At 38.5% G+C, this 23,507-nt stretch overlaps 4 protein-coding genes and 1 long non-coding RNA gene across 5 annotated transcripts; all 5 read left to right on the top strand.

Annotated features, from left to right (window-relative positions):
- The first annotated feature begins 1,764 nt into the window (after positions 1-1,764).
- On the top strand, positions 1,765-3,032 carry LOC132096983 (GTPase IMAP family member 2-like). Its single transcript, XM_059502661.1, has 2 exons — positions 1,765-1,945; positions 2,617-3,032. Exons 1-2 carry the CDS (start codon positions 1,912-1,914, stop codon positions 3,030-3,032), a joined length of 450 nt encoding a protein of 149 aa, XP_059358644.1. The 5' UTR covers positions 1,765-1,911.
- Positions 3,033-3,067: 35 nt separating this feature from the next.
- LOC132095756 (GTPase IMAP family member 6-like) lies at positions 3,068-4,628 on the top strand. The gene is made up of 3 exons (XM_059500860.1): positions 3,068-3,325; positions 3,476-4,156; positions 4,261-4,628. Exons 1-3 carry the CDS (start codon positions 3,232-3,234, stop codon positions 4,377-4,379), a joined length of 894 nt encoding a protein of 297 aa, XP_059356843.1. The 5' UTR covers positions 3,068-3,231; the 3' UTR covers positions 4,380-4,628.
- A 1,220-nt stretch (positions 4,629-5,848) lies between these two features.
- LOC132095755 (uncharacterized) lies at positions 5,849-6,863 on the top strand. Its single transcript, XR_009422496.1, has 2 exons — positions 5,849-6,084; positions 6,737-6,863. It is a non-coding gene; the product is annotated as an uncharacterized LOC132095755 (long non-coding RNA).
- A 726-nt stretch (positions 6,864-7,589) lies between these two features.
- On the top strand, positions 7,590-8,496 carry LOC132095753 (GTPase IMAP family member 4-like). Its single transcript, XM_059500859.1, has 2 exons — positions 7,590-8,248; positions 8,353-8,496. The coding sequence occupies exons 1-2, from the start codon at positions 7,609-7,611 to the stop codon at positions 8,457-8,459; spliced, it is 747 nt and encodes a 248-aa protein (XP_059356842.1). The 5' UTR covers positions 7,590-7,608; the 3' UTR covers positions 8,460-8,496.
- A 7,387-nt stretch (positions 8,497-15,883) lies between these two features.
- LOC132095752 (uncharacterized) lies at positions 15,884-20,128 on the top strand. Its single transcript, XM_059500858.1, has 3 exons — positions 15,884-16,120; positions 18,376-19,080; positions 19,201-20,128. Exons 1-3 carry the CDS (start codon positions 16,087-16,089, stop codon positions 19,884-19,886), a joined length of 1,425 nt encoding a protein of 474 aa, XP_059356841.1. The 5' UTR covers positions 15,884-16,086; the 3' UTR covers positions 19,887-20,128.
- Positions 20,129-23,507: the final 3,379 nt, after the last annotated feature.

Raw genomic sequence — 23,507 nt, 5'->3', positions numbered from 1 at the left:
GTCACCGTTGACCTTCATGGGCAGAGTCAAGTCACCGTTGACCTTCATGGGCAGAGATAAGTCACCGTTGACCTTCATGGGCAGAGTCAGGTTCCCGTTGACCTTCACGGGCAGAGTCAGGTTCCCGTTGACCCTCCAGAGTCGAGTCAGGTTCCGGTTGACCCTCCAGAGTCGAGTCAGGTTCCGGTTGACCCTCCAGAGTCGAGTCAGGTTCCCGTTGGAGGGTCAACCATCCAGGATCTTCATGGGCAAAGATAAATCACATTTGACCTTCATGGGCAGAGTCAAGTCACCGTTGACCTTCATGGGCAGAGTCAAGTCACCGTTGACCTTCATGGGCAGAGTCAGGTTCCCATTGACCTTCATGGGCAGAGTCAGGTTCCCGTTGACCTTCATGGGCAGAGTCAAGTCACCGTTGGTCCTCCTGGGCAGAGTCAAGTCACCGTTGGTCTTCCTGAATCCAGTCAAGACACCACAGATCTACCAGAGCCTCTCTACGTCTCTGCTGAACTACCAGAGCCTCTCCATGTCTCAGCCAAACTCTCTGAGCGCTCGACTTATCCTGTCATGGCCACGGAGGCCATCCAGGAACTCACCGCCTGCCCTGTAATGGCTATGGAGACCATCTACCATCTCCTCAGGGCCACGGAGGCCACCCTCACCCTGTTCATGTTCTCTATTTCAGACTTGCCTAACCAGACTTGCTCTCCTGTGCCATCGATCCCACTGGGGTGGTCTTCTGCGCCACCCTGGTGGCCTTCTGCCTTGACCGCACGGATGTGGTGGTCTTCTGTCCCGCCCTGGTGGGCTTCTGTCTCGACCGCACTGCTCCAGTTCCACCTGATCCACCCTGGATACTTGCCCTGTCGGCTCGGCCCTGGGCCCCGAACTTTCTGTTCCCTCCTGCTCTTGTGGTTTGTTTATTGTTGGGTTTTTTTTTGTTTGTTTTTCTCTGTTTCCATCTATGGACCTGGCCCTCCGTCCCTCCCCCTTATCCTCCACCAGTCCACCTCCCTCCTGGTCTCTGTGTTCCTTGGTTTGCTCTTGTGTTCAGTTGGAGCATCTGGTAGCTGCTCCATAGAGGAGGGGGTACTGTCACGGTGTCTGGTCTGTGTTTCCCTGGGTGTCCACTAGTGGTCTCACTTCCCCATAGGCACCTAACCGCAGGCACTACATTTCCCACAAAGCCTTGTCCCTTCATCACGGTAATTGCACACCTGTTAATTGCACTCAGCTGTCTTCACTTTCATCGTCATTATCCTGTCTATATAAACCGGTCTGTTTTCTGTCTGTGTCATGGAGTCCTTATTTTCCATCACCCAGTTTCCTCGCGTTCCTTGTGTTTTCTAGTTTCTTGTTTCCTGTTTGTTTGTTCCTGACTGATTTCATGGTTTTGACCCCCTGCTTGTTTTGGATTTTGATTTTTGGATTACCCAATAAACACTGCTCTTGGATCTCTCGTCTCCAGTGTCCGATCGTTACAGAAATAAAGTACTGATATAGTATAGATGTTATGGTAACAAAATGCATGAAAACTGACATCCATTGTTTTGTTTCTCCAGGTCAAGCGTTCTTTTCATTTTAATAAACACTGTTCAGTAAGAAAAAAACTAAAGGTAAAAAAAAATGCTTGTGACCCAAATTTCCTTGTCTAAAAACATTTACAAAACAGAGGAGTGGCACTATCATTTTTCGTTAGGAAGCTGATAAACCAGTTCGTCCAGTACAGAGACACATTTAGTATATGCGCAAAAACAGACAGAAAATGCTTACAGATTTTTATAAAATAGAGACACCAGAGAAAGACTGAGAACTAAGAAACAGGACACTGGGAGTCAGAAAAAAGGAGATAAAGTAAGATGATATTGAATCAAACCTCAAGAACTTAAAAGTGACGGTCTGTGACGCATTATGGAGGCAGGAGAGGACTCTGATTGTCATGAAAGTAAGTTTTCACCATACTGTAAATAAATGTTTTAACGTTTGACAAAACTTATATAATAGACTTTTGGACAGCTGATGATCTAACACAAAAATCTTCAAAATATCTTCTCTTATATCTCAAATTTAAACAATTTATATACAAAGTCAATATGTACATTGTTTTTCAAAGAATGAAAATATAAGCATAACTAGGATTGTACTTTTTTTTTTTTTTTAAGAAGTACAAATCAATATAGTAAGGCCAAAATGTTTTGCTTAATACAAATGTGAGAGATATATTGTGATTACAGTGAAAGTAATACCTAGAAGTTTTCTTCAAGTTTCAAAGCAGCAAGTGTCCTTAGATAATGGATGTTAACATGAATGTATGAAGCTAATGATACCATGCTAAGCTTGGAAACTTTGTAACCTTGTTAAAAGTTTTCACACATCAATTTTTTTTCCCAAAGTATGTAGGAATGTAATATGTTTTGTCACCTAAAATCAAACATAACAATGCGAGGCAAACTAAAGAATGTTAATTTATGTTAATAATACAAACCACATGCAGGAACCAAATGCAGTGCAGAGTTCTCAATTTATACATTTGACTATACACCTAAAATATGGTAATACATTTGATAAGGTTTGCTAACTAAGTTACAATTCAGGTTCCTTAATTTTCTTTTGCAGATTGTCCAGCTCTTCCAGAGATAAAGGCCATTATAGTCGGCAGTAAAGCAGAGTACAAATGCAGTGCAGCTAAAACCATTTTTGGCCAGAATGACTGTAAAGTGGGTAAAGAGATAGTTAAGAGTGAGATTAGGCAGGGGACAGTTCAAAACAGGTCTGTCACTTTGGTAATGACACCAGGATGGTGGAGGAGCTTCACACTGGCAGAGAGTGCTAAGTTTTTAAAGATGGAGATTGTGCACAGCTTAAAACTGTGTCCTGATCCACATGCCTTTCTTCTTGTCATCAATCTACACAAACCATTTACAGTCATGCACCTAAACAGTGTGGTGGAGAACATGGAGATTTTTGGTGAGCAGATCTGGAACCACACCATCGTTCTGGTCATGTATGAAAACAAAGAGCAGAGAAATTAAGATAGCAAGCAGTTAATTGAGAGAGCATGCAGGGAATGAACTTGATATTGTAATAAAGAAATGTGGGAACAGAGTTCATGTCTTCAATTATACTGAGAGCAAAGGGATAAATGTGGAAAAACTGTTTCATGAGATAGAGAGACTGGTAGCTGAGCATCAAGGACAGTGCTTTAAAATTGACAGCAAACTGCTTGAAGATATGGAGGAAAAGAGAAGAAACGTGAAGAAACAAGCAGAAGAGAGAGAGATTCAAGTAAAAACAAAGATGCAAACCTTGAAACATCATCTAACAGGTAAAGTGCATCTTCTAAAACAATGTAAAATAATGGTCAATAACTTTGCAAAATTTATAGAAAATTAACAGAAATATGGAATTATATAGGTCATATGATTATAGCTAAATGTTAAGATGTGTTCATGAACTTTCATGTTCTTTCTGGCAGAGAAATTTTTCCCAGAATTAAGGATTGTCTTGATGGGTGGCAATATTGTTGGAAAGACCTCAGTGATGAACACTGTTCTGAAAATTGAACAAGAGAAGAGGGTGACAAAAAAGTGTGTGATGAGAGAGGGAGAGGTCAATCAGAGAAAAGTCATTTTAATCGACACACCTGGATGGTGGCCGTACGCGTCTGTAAAGGAGACTTCAGAGTCAGTCAAGCAGGAGATCATGTCAAGTGTTAGTATGTGTTCACCAGGACCTCATGCAGTTTTGCTGGTTCTGCAGTCTGGTGTTGCCTTTACTGAAGCACAGAGGAGGTCTGTCAAGGAGCACATGGAGCTCCTGGGTCGAAATGTCTGGAAATACTGTATAGTGGTGTTCACCAGGGGCGAATGGATGGTCACTAACACAACCGAAGAACACATTGTGAGTGAAGGAGAGGCCCTGCAGTGGTTGATCAATAAATGTGAAAACAGGTATCATGTACTGAACTACATGGAGCAGGGGGATAGAGAACAGGTCAGAGAGTTGATGGAGAAAGTGGAGATGATGGCCAGAGAAAACACAGATCTCCTGACACCAGTGGAAGCAGCGATGGAGGAGACTGACAGCGGCTGGGGATCTATCTGGTCAGACCAAGACAAGTTAGAGAGAGGAAGCTATACTCTTGAGCCACCTGAAAGTAAGTAGCCTTACAAATTCCCATTAAAACAATCATTTGATTACTGTCAGTCAGTAAAACATGTTTATAGAAAGTTTTATTAATTGTTACATTTCTTCCAATAGTGAACGAAGAATACATTGCAAAATGGCTTGAAAACACAGAAATTGTATCTAACTACAGGACCTTCTCAGACTTCTCAAAAGACATTTCAGAAGATGTCACACTAAATCAAGACCACTGAAGTTTTCAGAGGTAAATACAGAAAACAGAAATTGTAAAATAAAGAACGCAATTACAGTGTATACACTCAATTTCATGCAGAAATGTACAACTAATTAAAATGATTTACTTGCACAACTAAGTTTTGTTTTAAATTGTAAATATGGGTTTTACTGCTGTAATCACCTCAACCTCATGCCAGTTCCATTCATATTGCATGTGTATTAATCACAAAGTCCCACAAATGTATATTCTGATAATATACCTAGTGTATGTGTACAGTTGCTCCAGTGGAGTGCTGGAGATTTATATTTGTTCTTTTATTATTCTTATTCAAACAAAGCCAGAAACAAAAATGTGTTTGAGTGTATTCTGCAATACAATCTTATTTACTTGCCTGTCATCATCTTTGTTTCTTCATTCATCATGGTCCACATTGTAAAGTAGATTTTGTGCCATATATTTGTGAATTAAAAACATTGTTCGCTTTATGTTCTAATATTAATCCCATTCCTTTCATTTATGTATCTTTTTCTAGTGTAATTCATTAAAATACCTGCTATGAATAAAAAAAATACATTGAGTGTGTTTTTCCATGTATATATTTTGGATACAGCAAATCTTCAGATAACCATGGCAGGAAGATTTCTCCAACTATCAGAACAGAAAGAAGAAGTTGGATGTATTACATGCACAAGAACAAACAGGAAATGACTCGCAAGTCCTTTACGTTTGTTTAAAGTGTTTTCTAATACAGCAATGACATTGTGTAATGCTTTAATGTATGATAAATACTATTTTGCTTACTGATTTCCTTTAACAAATCTATATAAAAACCCAGTGTGCATTCATTGTTTATGAAATTAAGTAAAAGTGAAAGTTCAGTTGACTTGAGAGAACAGGCTAAATACATTATTTGGTGTCTTTTTTTAACTAAAACACTTAACTAATTTCAGTTCCAATGGTGACAGAAAGTTTATAACTCTATCCCCTTGTCTTTTCTCCCTCAGTAATGACGAGGTGGGGTTTATTTTAACAAAAAGTACAGAACAGATTAAAAAAAAAAAAAAAAAAAAAAAAAACAAGGGGTGGAGCTATGGCTGTTTCCAGGACCTATCTACACAGAGGCTAAGCCATCACATGACCTGTTCTTTACAGAAGTAATTATGAGGTGAGTCAGAGGAAGCAATGGAAGCAAATAAATTACACCTGGCAACTGTTTAAATAACACCGATTGTTATGTAAAATAGATCAAGATAGCCTATAAAAAAGTATTGATAAAGATGTTATGGTTACAAAACACATGAAAACTGACATTCACTGTCTTTTTGTTTTGTTTCTCCAGGTTAAGCGTTCTTTTAATTTTAATAAAGACTGTTCAGTAAGAAAAAAATAAAAGGCGAAATAAATGCTTGTGACTCAAACCTCCTCGTCTAAAAACATTTGCAAAACAGAGGAGTGGCACTATCACTTTTCATTAGCAAGCTGATAAACCAGTTCGTCCAGTACAGAGACACATTTAGTATATGCGCAAAAACAGACAGAAAATGCTTACAGATTTTTATAAAATAGAGACACCAGAGAAAGACTGAGAACTAAGAAACAGGACACTGGGAGTGAGAAAAAAGGAGATAAAGTAAGATGATATTGAAGCAAACCTCAAGAACTTAAAAGTGACGGTCTGTGACGCATTATGGAGGCAGGAGAGGACTCTGATTGTTATGAAAGTAAGTTTTCACCATACTGTAAATAAATGTTTTAACGTTTGACAAAACTTATATAATAGACTTTTGGACAGCTGATGATCTAACACAAAAGTCTTCAAAATATCTTCTCTTATATCTCAAATTTAAACAATTTATATACAAAGTCACTATGTACATTGTTGTTCAAAGAATGAAAATATGTATAAGCATAACTAGGATTGTACATACATTTTTTTTTCTTTTAAAGAAGTACAAATCAATATAGTAAGGCCAAAATGTTTTGCCTAATACTAATGTGAGCGATCAATTGTGATCACAGTGAAAGTAATACCTAGAAGTTTTCTTCAAGTTTCAAAGCAGCAGGTGTCCTTAGATAATGGATGTTAACATGAATGTATAAAGCTAAGGATACAATGCTAAGCTTGGAAACTTTGTAAACTTGTTAAAAGGATGTAGGAATGTAAATTTGTGTTGTCACCTAAAATCAAACACAACAATGCGAGGCAAACTAAAGAATGTTAATTTATGTTAATAATACAAACCACATGCAGGAACCAAATGCAGTGCAGAGTTCTCAATTTATACATTTGACTATACACCTAAAATATGGTAATACATTTGATAAGGTTTGCTAACTAAGTTACAATTCAGGTTCCTTAATTTTCTTTTGCAGATTGTCCAGCTCTTCCAGAGATAAAGGCCATTATAGTCGGCAGTAAAGCAGAGTACAAATGCAGTGCAGCTAAAACCATTTTTGGCCAGAATGACTGTAAAGTGGGTAAAGAGATAGTCAAGAGTGAGATTAGGCAGGGGACAGTTCAAAACAGGTCTGTCACTTTGGTAATGACACCAGGATGGTGGAGGAGCTTCACACTGGCAGAGAGTGCTAAGTTTTTAAAGATGGAGATTGTGCACAGCTTAAAACTGTGTCCTGATCCACATGCCTTTCTTCTTGTCATCAATCTACACAAACCATTTACAGTCATGCACCTAAACAGTGTGGTGGAGCACATGGAGATTTTTGGTGAGCAGATCTGGAACCACACCATCGTTCTGCTCATGTATGAAAACAAAGAGCAGAGAAATGAAGATAGCAAGCAGTTAATTGAGAGAGCAGGGAACGAGCTTGATATTGTAATAAAGAAATCTGCGAACAGAGTTCATGTCTTCAATTATACTGAGAGCAAAGGGATAAATGTGGAAAAACTGTTTCATGAGATAGAGAGACTGGTAGCTGAGCATCAAGGCCAGTGCTTTAAAATTGACAGCAAACTGCTTGAAGATATGGAGGAAAAGAGAAGAAACGTGAAGAAACAAGCAGAAGAGAGAGAGATTCAAGTAAAAACAAAGATGCAAACCTTGAAACATCATCTAACAGGTAAAGTGCATCTTCTAAAACAATGTAAAATAATGGTCAATAACTTTGCAAAATTTATAGAAAATTAACAAAATTAAATATGATTATAGCTAAATGTTAAGATGTGTTCATGAACTTTCATGTTCTTTCTGGCAGAGAAATTTTTCCCAGAATTAAGGATTGTCTTGATGGGTGGCAATATTGTTGGAAAGACCTCAGTGATGAACACAGTTCTGAAAATTGAACAAGAGAAGAGGGTGACAAAAAAGTGTGTGATGAGAGAGGGAGAGGTCAATCAGAGAAAAGTCATTTTAATCGACACACCTGGATGGTGGCCGTACGCGTCTGTAAAGGAGACTTCAGAGTCAGTCAAGCAGGAGATCATGTCAAGTGTTAGTATGTGTTCACCAGGACCTCATGCAGTTTTGCTGGTTCTGCAGTCTGGTGCTGCCTTTACTGAAGCACAGAGGAGGTCTGTCAAGGAGCACATGGAGCTCCTGGGTCGAAATGTCTGGAAGTACTGTATAGTGGTGTTCACCAGGGGCGACTGGGTGGTCACTCGCACTATAGAAGAACACATTGTGAGTGAAGGAGAGGCCCTGCAGTGGTTGATTAGTAAATGTGAAAACAGGTATCATGTACTGAACTACATGGAGCAGGGGGATAGAGAACAGGTCAGAGAGTTGATGGAGAAAGTGGAGATGATGGCCAGAGAAAACACAGATCTCCTGACACCAGTGGAAGCAGCGATGGAGGAGACTGACAGCGGCTGGGGATCAGACCAAGACATGTTAGAGAGAGGAAGCTTTACTCTGGAGCCACCTAAAAGTAAGTAGCCTTACAAATTCCCTTTAAAACAATCGTTTGATTACTGTTAGCCAGTGAAACATGTTTATACAAAGTTTTATTAATTGTTACATTTCTTCCAATAGTGAACGAAGAATACATTGCAAAATGGCTTGAAAACACAGAAATTGTTTCTAACTACAGGACCTTATCAGACTTCTCAAAAGACATTTCAGAAGATGTATCACTGTAAAAAATGTACTGTAGAATTTACAGGATTTTACTGGCAAAAAGGTTGCCAATAAAATCCTGTAAAAATGATGTTATTTGCTGTAAAATGGATTACAGTACATTACTGCAAAGCAAATAACAGTTAATTGCTGTATGTGAAATACAGTAATTTGTAGTATTTTTTTACAGTAACACTGAATCAAAGTTGAAGTTTATTTTACAGCAATATTTTGTAATTTAAAGTATTTACCTGGCAACAAAAGTTGCCAATAAAATCCTGTAAATACCCCTAAATCCAATATGATGTTGTAATAATTTAACAATGAAACTGCCGTAAAGAATAATTTTAACAGTAAACTATAAAATACTGATATAAATGCATTCAGTTGCACTCCCAGAAATTTTTTACAGGGGTGGTCAGTTGAGGCCACAGTAAATCTTGGGGTGGCACATCAAAATAAAGAAAAAATTAAGGGTTTGCAATATTGACAAAAAGTTATATCTCTGTGATTTCTGGGATTTTATCGATAACGATAATTAGACTATTTTGCTGAGTGTTATTGTGCTGATGTCTTATTTCTAATTGTGTTCAGAGTGTGTGAGTGTGTGTGAGACTAATGTTCAGAGTAGAACATTAACTTTCTATAAAAACGAAGGTCAATCAACAGAATTTGTATAATTTTGGTAAAAAAATTTTTTTAAAGCAAAGGATTAAAATAAAATGCTGCAATCAACATTAAAATCACAAATTCTGTTGTTTGAGCTTATGTTCTATTAAATTAAGAATATTCCTTCAAAAGACAATTTAATAAATACATACTGAAAGTCAATAGATACAGACGGTTGGTCTGGGAACGCCCCGTCACGTGATGTGAATTTAGCCCGTGGGGGAAAACATTGCTTTGGTGCCAATTGAAATACACGGGACAATCATGACGAAGAGTTATGATGTCGTTTTCTGTACCTCAAATAAACTAACAAATTATGAAATGAAGTTATACATCCTTCCTAATAAACATACAGTACCGGAAAGGATGACAAAATGGCTACAAGCAATAAGTTGTGAGGATGATCAAGGGAAGTTGTGGAAATCCCAAGACTAAGCATGTGTATGTGTGCAGTCGGCATTCATCACAGGCAGGCTACGTTAACATTGTGTTCATTATTAATGCTATCAAAACGGTGTAAGGTTGTTTCAGAAAGTGGCATGTATATAATTAGCCTTATCATTCTACCTTAAGCAAAACTATGTAACTTTAGCCTAGTGTCGAACATAAACCCGTTTACCCACTTAAAAAAGCATGTGGACACGTAACAACTTAGTTTTGTGTCAGAACTTTTACACTTTCATTCATAAATTCACCCCGTCTGTGTTTGCGAAACGATTGAATCACGGAATCCAGTCAAAAATAGAACTTGCTATATAAAGCAGAACTTCACGGAATTCGGCTATTTTTGAATGAATACATCTATATTAGGGCTGTAAAATGAATCAAATATCGATATGGACTTGTGTATATGAATATTAAAGTTAAAAGAGACTAAAATTGTTCTACGCGTCTCTGGGAATGAGCTCTCAATATGTGCATTTTTGTCATTCAGATACACACGATGTTCGCAGTGTTTCCCCCCATTCCGACTCCGCCCTCGCCACGCCCCCAGCTATGACTAGATGCCGACTGTGTGTATTAACTTTCTAAGATGAGCACACACATGAGGGTTTTCCCTCTTCTCTGAGACCTTTCCACTTGTTCTGCCTCTATGTATCCGTCTTGTATCCAGTGAGTGTTGTGATTCCAAGAAAACATCTGCACATAAAAACAAGTAGAAGCATCAGGATAAAATTAAGAATTGAATGAAACTTGCTCAATAAAATAAATGTAAAAATGTCACCAGTACTTAAAAGGTACTTCACCCCAAAATGAAAATCTTGCCATTAATCACTTATCCCCATGTCGTTCCAAACCCGTAAAAAATTCGTTCGTCTTTGGAACACAATTTAAGACATTTTGGATGAAAACCGGGAGGATTGTAACTGTCCCATTGACTGCCAAGTAAATACCACTGTCAAGGCCCAGAAAAGTATGAAAGACATCATCAGAATAGCTCATCAGTGGTTCAACCATAACGCCATGAAGCGACGACAATACTTTTTGTACGCAAAAAAAAATATAAAAATAACGACTTTATTCAACAATTTGTCTCCTCTGCGTCAGGTTAGCGCCATTTTGGAGAGTATCTGCTGGACATAAACTGCAGCCACTGTTCTGTGTCAGCATGGGTCACATGGATACGCTTTCTATGTTTATTTACGCTTTGATTTGAACGAAAACAGCGTATCTGTGTGGTGCGGCTGATATAATAAAAAATAACGACTTTGTTAAATAAAGTTGTTATTTTTGTTTTCTTTGCATACAAAAAATATTCTGACGATGCTTTTCATACTTTTCTGGGCTTAGACATTGTTAATTATTTGGCAGTCTATGGGACAGTTACAAACCTACCGGTTCTCATCCAAAATATCTTAAATTGTGTTCCGAAGACGAACAAAGCTTTAATGGGTTTGGAACGGCATGGGGGTAAGTGATTAATGACCGAATTTTCATTATGGGGTGGAGTAACCCTTTGAACTAAATAAGTAACCTTTTTCGCAAATGAAATTACTTAAGTAAAACATGTTACCTTTTGAAAAAAATCAAGTGTGCAAAAGATGCCTGCTCCCGGGACGCCAGACTGAAGTTGTAATAAAACTGCAAATCCAGCTACAAAGTTGAGGTATGAATTCAGAACCATCTGACCCTCAAATAGTCAAAAGCCACTGGGTGGACCTGAAATTAATAAATATAAGCAATAATGTAACCTACAATGCAGTATTTCAATATAAAATGTAATCTAAATTCCAAGTTTATCAAATGATTTAAAGAATTAATACATTACCTAATAAAATCAGCTTCAGAGTCTTGAAGCATCAAACATTTGTCCAAACCAGCTGCTATTCTTTGCACCTACAAGACATAAAGAAAATAATCTTGTGATTTCTTTAAAGCATTTACATAAATGAGACCAAAATTAACACCCAAAACGGCATATAACTTACGTTATCCAAAAAAATGTATTATAAAATTACATTGTAGAACTGTACCGCCAATCAAATTAAATAATTTACAGTGCAAAATTACAACTGTGTTATGACATTAATCTTTAACATTAATTTTTGAAAATACAATTAATAAATGTTGGAAAAATGAAATGATACTTTTAAACATGAAACTAAACCTCCATTAGGTGGCAGCAAATAACTTAATGTGTGAGTCAACTGAGTCATTCATTGAACCGATCCGTTCAAAAAGCTGAATCATTCACCAAAAACACCGCTAAGTTTTGATTTGAGCTTTGGTCTTACGTTCACACTGCAGGCTGAAACGACCCAATTCCGATTTTTTTGCCCCTATGCGACCTGTATCTGATCTTTTCATGACAGTCTGAACGACACAGATTCGATCTTTTCAAATGTGACCCAGGCCACTTGGGTATGTGGTCCTGAATCCGATACGTATCCGATCTTTTGAAATGCGACCTCCGTCTGAACGGCCAGGCCACATGTATCCGACCCGTACGTCATTGATACGCTACAAACGTCATAATTCTGTATTGAAGTAGCCGGGAACGAGAAGATAAACTGATGAATTCTGTATTAGTGAAGCCACTCACATCAGTATCCCACCACTCCTGGCTGTGACTCCGCACCCACAAGTTTCTCTGTACCGACGTTGCTAACACTGCTCCACAAAACGCCATGGCCAAAATCCTTGCTCTCCTCCTCCTTTTTAATTTTCTTCTTAAAACGAGAAGATTGTAATTGTGCTGGCTCCGTTGGGAAAATAACTTTAATATTGCAAAAAGAGCTCCGCTGTTGACTACACTGTTGTTGACATCCATGTTTAACGTTAGCTACTTGCGCAAACAACGAGTGACGTCGTTGAGCATTGAGTACTCTTCTGCACATGCGGGTCACTTCTGGGTCATTTCACGTTCACACAGGAGATCACAAAAGGTCGCATTTAATTGGAAATGTGAACGGCCTTGCAAAACAATCGAATTTTTTCAAAAAATCGGAATTGAGCATGAAGCCCTGCAGTTTGGAACTATTTTCGTTGGTGAAATAGAACAACAGTCAATATTGTGTCTAAAAAGTAAGTAACTTGTTTACAAATTGTTTATTGAACTATGTATTTGCAATCGTGATACCCAGCAAAACAGCTGACTTGTTATGCTACTTATATCATATATTATAAATAAACTCAACCGTTGAACATTTACCTCATGTATTTTCCGTGAGTTTATGTGTGCTGTTAAGCTTGTTTTGATGTTGAATGAAACGTTAATATAATCAGAATCAGTCTTGCGTTTTGATGATTCCTTAGTCTTTTGTTATTTTAATTTTTTTTTCTCTCTCACACAAATTTAAATCAGGCTAAATTGTCCAGTCGGCATGTCGAGTACAACTACAGAATATAGACAATTACTCATTGTGGCGAGTGGGGCGGGGCCGAGGGACGTGGGAACACGAGTGAGGCCGGCAGTGATTGGGCAAATCAGTGGCACCTGCGGCCCACCGCCGGTCTCGAGTCCCACGTAGGAGATGGAAGGATATAAAACTGGAGCGACGACAGTGAAGGACGAGAGAGGACCAGGCCTGGGATTTTAGTTGTGTTTTGGTTTTATTTTGTGCGCACCAGTCGTCCGTGAGGGGCTGGTGTGCTGTTTTGTGTTTATTTTGAATAATTAAAGTTTCATTTGATTGTCCGCCGGTTCCCGCCTCCTTCTTCCCGACGATAACAAAGGTTTAATTCATTACAGTGGTGCCGAAGCCCGGGAGAAGGAGGGACGCGCTACTGAAGATCCCTCGCTGCTGTGGTGAATCCGCGGTGCCATCGAGCTGGCGAGGAGGATGCCACCATGGACGCTCGAGGCGGTGGACTGGAGAGAGTTGCCGGGGACGGGCGAGCTCGCTGCCGACCGCCCACGATAGGGAGGGACGGCTGCCTCCGTGAGGGAGCGGAGGAGTCGGCGCCGTTCGCCAGGGGGCCGGAGCCTGCTGCCTCCGTGAAGGTATCCGGAGGAGCAGGGAACGGGGGACTCCTGCCGGCTGCCCAAAACCGGAGGAGCCGTCGCCGTCCACCGGGCAACGGAGGGGTGTCGTGCCGTCCGCCGAGGGCCGTCCAGTGCCACCGCCAGGCACCGCGGAGGAGATCGCCCAGCCGGTGGAGGGTCGAGCAGCAGTGCGTCTGGGAACCGGAATTTTTTTTTTTCTCTCTCTCCCCTCTCTCGTCTCTGTCGCTCCTCCTTCCATCTCCTTTTCTCTCGCCTCGTCTGTCCTACCCCCCAGGTTCCCGCAGGTTCCCGTGAGCGGTCCCCCCCGGAGGGAGGGGGGGAGTAGAGCGCAGTCTCGTGGGTACCCCCCGGCCTGCGAGGGGCGATGGGGGTATGTGGCGAGTGGGGCGGGGCCGAGGGACGTGGGAACACGAGTGAGGCCGGCAGTGATTGGGCAAATCAGTGGCACCTGCGGCCCACCGCCGGTCTCGAGTCCCACGTAGGAGATGGAAGGATATAAAACTGGAGCGACGACGGTGAAGGACGAGAGAGGACCAGGCCTGGGATTTTAGTTGTGTTTTGGTTTTATTTTGTGCGCACCAGTCGTCCGTGAGGGGCTGGTGTGCTGTTTTGTGTTTGTTTTGAATAATTAAAGTTTCATTTGATTGTCCGTCGGTTCCCGCCTCCTTCTTCCCGACGATAACAAAGGTTTAATTCATTACACTCTGTTTACTGCACAGAAGTTACTAAGGCCACTTGTCTAAATGTCATGATAGGAGGCTATTGTGACATGATATCGCTTATCATTAACTTATATAAATATAATTTCTTAAGTATAATTAAGTGAATTTACTAGGAATTATGAATAAATGTCATGATAGGAGGCTATTGTGACATGATATCGCTTATACATTAACTTATATAAATATAATTTCTTAAGTATAATTAAGTGAATTTACTAGGAATTATGAATAAAGCCTCTAATCTTCAATCATTCTCGGGCTGCTCCGTCCATTCAGATTTGAATGATGCGCGCAATCCCATAATGCCACACTTACGGTTACAGTAAGTTAGTGTAAAAAGCAGGAGCTACACTGACAACACCTGCTTCTTGTAAATGAATTACAGTTGACGTGGAAATATACTGTTAACAACTGTAAAACCTTATTTGACCCATAAAGCATTGCGAATTACAGCTGCATCTTGTAAAATGTTTAAACAGTAATATTCTGTAAAATTATGCTGTAAAAACTACAGCAGTTTTTTTTTACAGTAAATCAAGACCACTGAAGTTTGCAGAGGTAAATAAAGAAAACAGAAATTGTAAAATAAAGTAATTACAGTGTATACACTCAATTTCATGCAGAAATGTACAACTAATTAAAATGATTTACTTGCACAACTAAGTTTTGTTTTAAATTGTAAATATGGGTTTTACTGCTGTAATCACCTCAACCTCATGCCAGTTCCATTCATATTGCATGTGTATTAATCACAAAGTCCCACAAATGTATATTCTGATAATATACCTAGTGTATGTGTACAGTTGCTCCAGTGGAGTGCTGGAGATTTATATTTGTTCTTTTATTATTCTTATTCAAACAAAGCCAGAAACAAAAATGTGTTTGAGTGTATTCTGCAATACAATTTTATTTACTTGCCTGTCATCATCTTTGTTTCTTCATTCATCATGGTCCACATTGTAAAGTAGGTTTTGTGCCATATATTTGTGAATTAAAAACATTGTCTGCTTTATGTTCTAATATTAATCCCATTCCTTTCATTTATGTATCTTTTTCTAGTGTAATTCATTAAAATACCTGCTATGAATAAAAAAAATACATTGAGTGTGTTTTTCCATGTATATATTTTGGATACAGCAAATCTTCAGATAACCATGGTAAGAAGATTTCTCCAACTATCAGAACAGAAAGAAGAAGACGGATGTATTACATGCACAAGAACAAACAGGAAATGACTCGCAAGTCCTTTACGTTTGTTTAAAGTGTTTTCTAATACAGCAATGACAATGTGTAATGCTTTAATGTATGATAAATACTATTTTGCTTACTGATTTCCTTTAACAAATCTATATAAAAACCCAGTGTGCATTCATTGTTTATGAAATTAAGTAAAAGTGAAAGTTCAGTTGACTTGAGAGAACAGGCTAAATACATTATTTGGTGTCTTTTTTTAACTAAAGCACTTAACTAATTTCAGTTCCAATGGTGACAGAAAGTTTATAACTCTATCCCCTTGTCTTTTCTCCCTCAGCGATGACGAGGTGGTGTTTACTTTAATAATAAGTACAGAAACAGATTTTTTTTTTTAAACCAAGGGGTGGAGGCTGTTTCCAGGAAGCTGAAACCAGTTCATCAAGTTAATACGTAGAGACATACAGAACCGAAAGAAAATGTTTAAAGGTTAATCATTTTTATATAAAAAAAGAAAGAATTTAAAACATTACAAACTGAGAAAAAGAATGAGAGTGAGGAAAAGAGTCAAGAGAGAAAGAAGACACTGAAGCGAACAAGAACTTCAAACTGTGACACATAATGGAGGCAGGAGAGGACTCTGATTATCATGAAAGTAAGTTCTCCTTACGTTGTACATAAATGTTAACAAGTTTGACACAAACCCTGTATACTATATACTTTCAGACAGTGAATGATCTGACACAAAATTATTGAAAATATCATATATTTCTGAACAATATATTTATAATGTCACTGTACATTGTTGTTCAAAGGGTGAAACATGTATGAATATATCACAGAATTTATTCCTAAGAAGTACAAATTAATATTGTCAGGCCAAAATCTTTTACTCCTTACTGATGACACACATCTCTTTTTGTTTAAAATGAAAACAACTAGAAGGTACTTCACAATGTCTTTAGATATTCAAATTTAAGATAAGTGAAAGTGACATACATACAGCCAACTATGGTGACCCATACTCAGAATTCATGCTCTGCATTTAACCCATCCAAAGAGCACACACAGCTGTGAACACACAGTCACAGACACATGGAGCAGTGGGCAGCCATTTATGCTGCAGTGCCCGGGGAGCAGTTGGGGGTTCAGTGCCTTGCTCAAGGGCACCTCAGTCATGGTATTGCCGGCCCAAGACTCAAACCCCAAACGTGAGGATTAGGAGTCCAACTCTCTAACCACTAGACCACAACTTCCCCAACATGTTTCTTTGTACGAGTTTATATTTTCTTAAAGGTCCCGTTTTTTTGCGCTTTTTTGAAGCTTTGATTGTGTTTACAGTGTGCAATATAACATGTGTTCATGTTTCGTGTGTAAAAAAACACAGTATTTTTCACACAATTCACCTATCTGTATACCGCTGTTTTCACTGTCAGAAAAATGGGCTGATGACTTCCTTGTTCTATAAAGTCCCTCCTTTAGAAATACGTAACGAGTTCTGATTGGGCCAGCGGTTCCTGTGTTGTGATTCAACAGCAGCTGAGCGCGTGCTGCCCTCCTGGAAACGCGCGATTGGACTAGTTTTGAGAAGCAAACGGGCACAGCGATTTTGTCGCTAGATTTAGCGACTTTTTTCCAAAAAAGCGACTAGCGACAAATCTAGCGACTTTTTTTGACAGACCTTATTTAGTCTCTGAGACTCTCCGGTACTGCCGCACGAGCTCTCTCTCTCTCCCAGCGTGCGCACACGACTCTCTCTCTGCATCTGCTCTATTCAGCGAGCAGAGAGGAGCAGCACTTTCAGATAAAAAAAAGATATTCTGTTGCTTCTAACTCTATTTTACATACAAGTATAGCCGAAATCACAGTACAACCATTGTCTTAATCTTATGTGTAACTGTTATGTGATTTCATTAGACAATGTCGTGAATAGGATTTTAGTGCAGAGATTAACATCTTTGAGAGCTGGTTATGTAGTCTTAATGGACCGCGTTTCAGTCATTATAATATTAATTCCTTCGTAAGGACAAAAGAAACATTAAAATATAAAAATAAAAAACGTTTTATTGAGAATTTTGGCTGCATTAAAATGCAGTACATGAGCACAGCAAGCTGTCCTCAGCAAAATGTGCTGCACATAGTTTTACATGTGGATTATAATTTTGGGGAACCGAGTTAAACATAAATTGTAACCATTAATCTCCAAGTACAGCGTCCCTGGGAAGCCCAAACAAAGGTGATTGGACTCCGAGATGAAAATAACAGCGTTTCAACGACATGGCGACAAATACAAACACAGCTCTTCCTCTTCTCCGTCGGAGCACAAAAAGACCACGCCCCCTTTTTGTGAATCATGTGGGCGGACGTTAGTCAAAAAACTGTTTTAGTGACGTCATTACTGCAGGAACTAGAAGGCTGTAGTCCAAACGGGTTGTTTTTTGTAGGCGAATTCTGTTAAATAAAATATCTCGCTTGGCATTGAACTTTGAGGTTTATAATTTTACAGATATTTTATTTATACTCTAACAAGAACATTACACACTAACTAAAGTTTAAAACATGGGATCACGAAGAAGGGGACCTTTAATGGTATGATGGGAAATCTTGTAAACTCATGTAGACATGTAGGAATGCCATCTGACCTGCCACCTGACAGCAATCTCTAAACAATGCAAGGCAAACTGCAGCATTAAATATTTTTTCAAACTTTATCATTAAATATGTCCAGTGTTGTCTTTATAGAGGCTTTTAAATAGAACAGTTTTAATTCAACAAATCGCAAGCACATGAAAAATGCAAGTCTACAAATTTGACTGAACACTAAATATTATGAAATAAAATGATTTACCGTATTAATGTTTGCTGTTAACTGCAAGTGATAATTACAGATTCCTTTATATTCTCTTGCAGATTATACAGCTCAGCCAGAAATAAAGGCCATTATAATAGGCAGTAACGCAGAGTACAAGTGCACTGCAGCTAATACTATTCTTAGTAATAATTACTGGAAAGTGGGTAAAGAGATAGTCAAGAGTGAAAAGAAGCAGAGGACAGTTCAGAACAGGTCTGTCACTTTGGTAATGACACCAGGATGGTGGAGGAGCTTCACACTGGCAGAGAGTGCAAAGTATATACAAATGGAGATTGCGCACAGTTTAAAACTGTGTCCTGATCCACATGCATTCCTTCTAGTCATCAATCTACACAAACCATTCATAGACATGCACCTTAAAAGTGTGGTGGAGCACATGGAGATTTTTGGTGAGCAGATCTGGAACCACACCATCGTTCTGGTCATGTATGACAACAAAGAGCAGAGAAATGCAGATAGCAAGCAGTTAATTGAGAGAGCAGGGAACGAGCTTGATATTGTAATAAAGAAATCTGGGAACAGAGTTCATGTCTTCAATTATACTGAGAGCAAAGGGATAAATGTGGAAAAACTGTTTCATGAGATAGAGAGACTGGTAGCTGAGCATCAAGGCCAGTGCTTTAAAATTGACAGCAAACTTTTTGAAGATATGGAGGAAAAGAGAAGAAATGTGAAGAAACAAGCAAAGGAGAGAGAAAATGAAGTAAAAACAAAGATGCAAACCTTGAAAGAATGTCTAACAGGTATAGTGCAACAAAAATGTTCAACAGCAATTTACAATTAATACAGATGGAATTATGCAGGCAATGTGAACCCAGCTGAATGTTACAGTTTATAAACTCTTTTTATTTTTTTCCTGGCAGACAGAAGTTGTGGTTTTCCAGAATTAAGGATTGTCTTGATGGGTGGCAGATTTGTTGGGAAGACCTCAGTGATGAACACCATTCTGAAAATCAAACAAGAGTTTAGCAACTCTAAAAAGTCTTTGATGAGAGAGGGAGAGGTCAACAAGAGAATAGTCATTTTAATCGACACACCTGGATGGTGGCCGTACGCGTCTGTAAAGGAGACTTCAGAGTCAGTCAAGCAGGAGATCATGTCAAGTGTTAGTATGTGTTCACCAGGACCTCATGCAGTTTTGCTGGTTCTGCAGTCTGGTGTTGCCTTTACTGAAGCACAGAGGAGGTCTGTCAAGGAGCACATGGAGCTCCTAGGTCGAAATGTCTGGAAGTACTGTATAGTGGTGTTCACCAGGGGCGAATGGATGGGGACTCCCACTACTGAAGAACACATTGAAAGTGAAGGAGAGGCCCTGCAGTGGTTGATCAATAAATGTGAAAACAGGTATCATGTACTGAACTACATGGAGCAGGGGGATAGAGAACAGGTCAGAGAGTTGATGGAGAAAGTGGAGATAATGGCCAGAGAAAACACAGATCTCCTGACACCAGTGGAAGCAGCGATGGAGGAGACTGACAGCGGCTGGGGATCAGACCAAGACATGTTAGAGAGAGGAAGCTTTACTCTGGAGCGACCTGAAAGTAAGTAGCCTTACAAATTCCTTTTAAAACAATCATTTGATTACTGTTAGCCAGTGAAACATGTTTACAAAGTTTTATTAATTATCACATTTCTCCCTATAGTGGATGATGTAAATGTCACAAAATGGCTTGAAAATGCAGAAATTGTGTCAAACTACAGGACCTTATCAGACGTTTCAAAAGATATTTCAGAGGATTTCACAATGAATCAAGATCACTGATGGTTAAAAAAATACAGAAAAATAGGAAATTATCTGTAAGGAAATACTTTCAAAACATTTTTTCTATTATCGTCATAATAATATGGCAGCATTATTACTATTTATTCCTTTATTTTTTATTATTATTTGTTCTTTATGTCCTTTCTTTTTGTGTATATGTGTGTAACTCTCTGAATGATCTCAACCAATCTTCTATAATCTTTACATACTCCATTTGAGTTTCCATAGGTGTTTTATTTATTTATTTTCCCCCCCTTTCCCATAACACCATTGTTTAAACTGCTACCAGTTCAATTTATTAGCAATGTTATTATTATTGTTCCTCTTCCCCTTCCTTTATCTTTACACTTACTCCACCTCCCTTTCTTTCTATCTTTAATCTATTTTTTATTTAACATTCCTCTCTCTCTTTTTCACATCTTAATGTCTCTTGCTTTTTAATTATTTAGACCCCCCATTTATTATTAAATTTCTTTTTAATTTATTAACTTTTTTCAGTTTGGACAACAGCAGTGGTGTCAACAATGAACAATTTTTGAACTTTAAATACATATTCAAGTGAGGAAATGTATCTTCTGTCTATCGTCATCACTAATATATGATAATCTAATATTTGTTGAAAGACTATATTCCTTACTTCATTGTTTGTAATCCTTCTGCTTCATTTTTGTATTCATTTGTTTTCTCTCTCTGGTTTTAGAGGTAAATACAGAAAATAGAAACATTTTCATTGCATGCAGTATATTTTCATACAACTAAATGAGAGCAGGATGGTAACTCATTGACTTGTACATGTAAGTTTTTTTTGACTATGTATTCGCTCCTATAATGGAGTGCTAGAGATAAGTATTAATTTTTCTTTTTAAAAATTAAATAAATTCAGAAAACATAAATGCTGTTGTTTGACTGTATTTTTCAAAATCCACAAACTTATTTAATTCAATTTTGTCCATCATCACTGTTGTTTCTTCATCGATCAGTGACATTGTAAAAGAAGATCTGTGTCATACATTATACATGCAAATGCAGGGTACAACATAGACCTCAGATATCACCACTAAGGTTTGACATTTTCTGAAACTCATCTTAAAGGAAATATGCATTAGAGTAATGAACTAGAACAGAAAGACAATCTGTAAAAAGTATATGGTAAAGGTGTATCATAAGGTTGATGAATTGATGTAAATGTATCGGAAAGCATATACCACAGGAATGTTTACGGTTTATATCAAATGGACTTTGAAAATTGTGAATGATGAAACCGCAACAGCAGAAATGTGAATGGATTCCACTACAAACCATTTCAGAGCTGCATCATTTACAGGTGTCATATGTAAATCTTAGAAGTAGCCTACATTACAAAAAGTCACCAACTAAGAGACTTTTAAACTACATCGCATACATGTATACAGTACAGACCAAAAGTTTGGACACACCTTCTCATTCAAAGAGTTTTCTTTATTTTCATGAATATGAAAATTGTAGATTCACACTGAAGGCATCAAAACTATGAATTAACACATGTGATATTATATATGAAATTATATACATAACAAAAAAGTGTGAAACAACTGAAAATATGTCATATTCTAGGTTCTTCAAAGTAGACACCTTTTGCTTTGATTACTGCTTTGCACACTCTTGGCATTCTCTTGATGAGCTTCAAGAGGTAGTCACCTGAAATGGTCATCCAACAGTCTTGAAGGAGTTCCCCGAGAGATGCTTAGCACTTGTTGGCTCTTTTGCCTTCTGTCTGCGGTCCAGCTCACCCCTAAACCATCTCGATTGGGTTCAGGTCCGGTGACTGTGGAGGCCAGGTCATCTGCCGCAGCACCCCATCACTCTCCTTCTCGGTCAAATAGCCCTTACACAGCCTGGAGGTGTGTTTGGGGTCATTGTCCTGTTGAAAAATAGATAGTCCAACTGAACGCAAACCGGATGGAAAAGCATGCCGCGGATGTGGTAGCCATGCTGGTTCAGTATGCCTTCAATTTTGAATAAATCCCCAACAGTGCCACCAGCACAGCACCCCCACACCATCACACCTCCTCCTCCATGCTTCACGGTGGGAACCAGGCATGTAGAGTCCATTCGTTCACCTTTTCTGCGTCTCACAAAGACACGGTGGTTGGAACCAAAGATCTCAAATTTGGACTCATCAGACCAAAGCACAGATTTCTACTGGTCTAATGTCCATTGTTTGTGTTCTTTAGCCCAAACAAGTCTCTTCTGCTGGTTTCCTTTCTTTAGCAGTGGTTTCCAAGCAGATATTCCACCATGAAGGCCTGATTCACACAATCTCCTCTTAACAGTTGTTCTAGAGATGTGTCTGCTGCTAGAACTCTGTGTGCCATTGACCTGGTCTCTAATCTGAGCTGCTGTTAACCTGCGATTTCCGAGGCTGGTGACTCGGATGAACTTATCCTCCGCAGCAGAGGTGACTCTTGGTCTTCCTTTCCTGGGGCGGTCCACATGTGAGCCAGTTTCTTTGTAGCGCTTGATGGTTTTTGTGACTGCACTTGGGGACACTTTCAAAGTTTTCCCAATTTTTCGGACTGACTGACCTTCATTTCTTAAAGTAATGCTGGCCACTCGTTTTCCTTTACTTGGCTGCTTTTTTCTTGCCATAATACAAATTCTAGCAGTCTATTCAGTAGGACTATCAGCTGTGTATCCACCTGACTTCTGCACAACACAACTGATGGTCCCAACCCCATTTATAAGGCAAGAAATCACACTTATTAAACCTGACAGGGCACACCTGTGAAGTGAAAACCATTACAGGTGACTACCTCTTGAAGCTCATCAAGAGAATGCCAAGAGTGTGCAAAGCAGTAATCAAAGCAAAAGGTGGCTATTTTGAAGAACCTACAATATGACATATTTTCAGTTGTTTCACACTTTTTTGTTATGTATATAATTCCATATATAATTCCACATGTGTTAATTCATAGTTTTGATGCCTTCAGTGTGAATCTACAATTTTCATAGTCATGAAAATAAAGAAAACTCTTTGAATGAAAAGGTGTGTCCAAACTTTTGGTCTGTACTGTATATATATATATATATATATATATATAGCACATTAACTGAAAGTGAGAATTACATACATCCAGAGGTGTAAACCTTAAAACCATCCTTAAAAGTACAGATACTGTACAATGAAAATGACTCCGCTATACATGTTACAAGTTACCAATTCCAAACAACTTGAGTAAAAGTATTTTTTTTATAAAGTTAATCTTTTTAAAGATTTTAACAGTAGGTATTTTACTTACACTAAATACAGGCTCAAAGATGCACTAGTCAAAGAGACATGCTGTAACATCGTGGAGAAGCTGGGAAAAACAGGCAGTGGCAAGGATCTACAATCAAACCAAAAATTATTTACATAACAGATATATTTTT

This window comes from Carassius carassius, chromosome 20 (genome assembly GCF_963082965.1).
Source record: "Carassius carassius chromosome 20, fCarCar2.1, whole genome shotgun sequence".
NCBI lineage: Eukaryota > Metazoa > Chordata > Actinopteri > Cypriniformes > Cyprinidae > Carassius > Carassius carassius.
The sequence above is the reverse complement of the archived record's forward strand: the minus strand, read 5'-3'. Positions and strand labels throughout refer to the sequence as shown.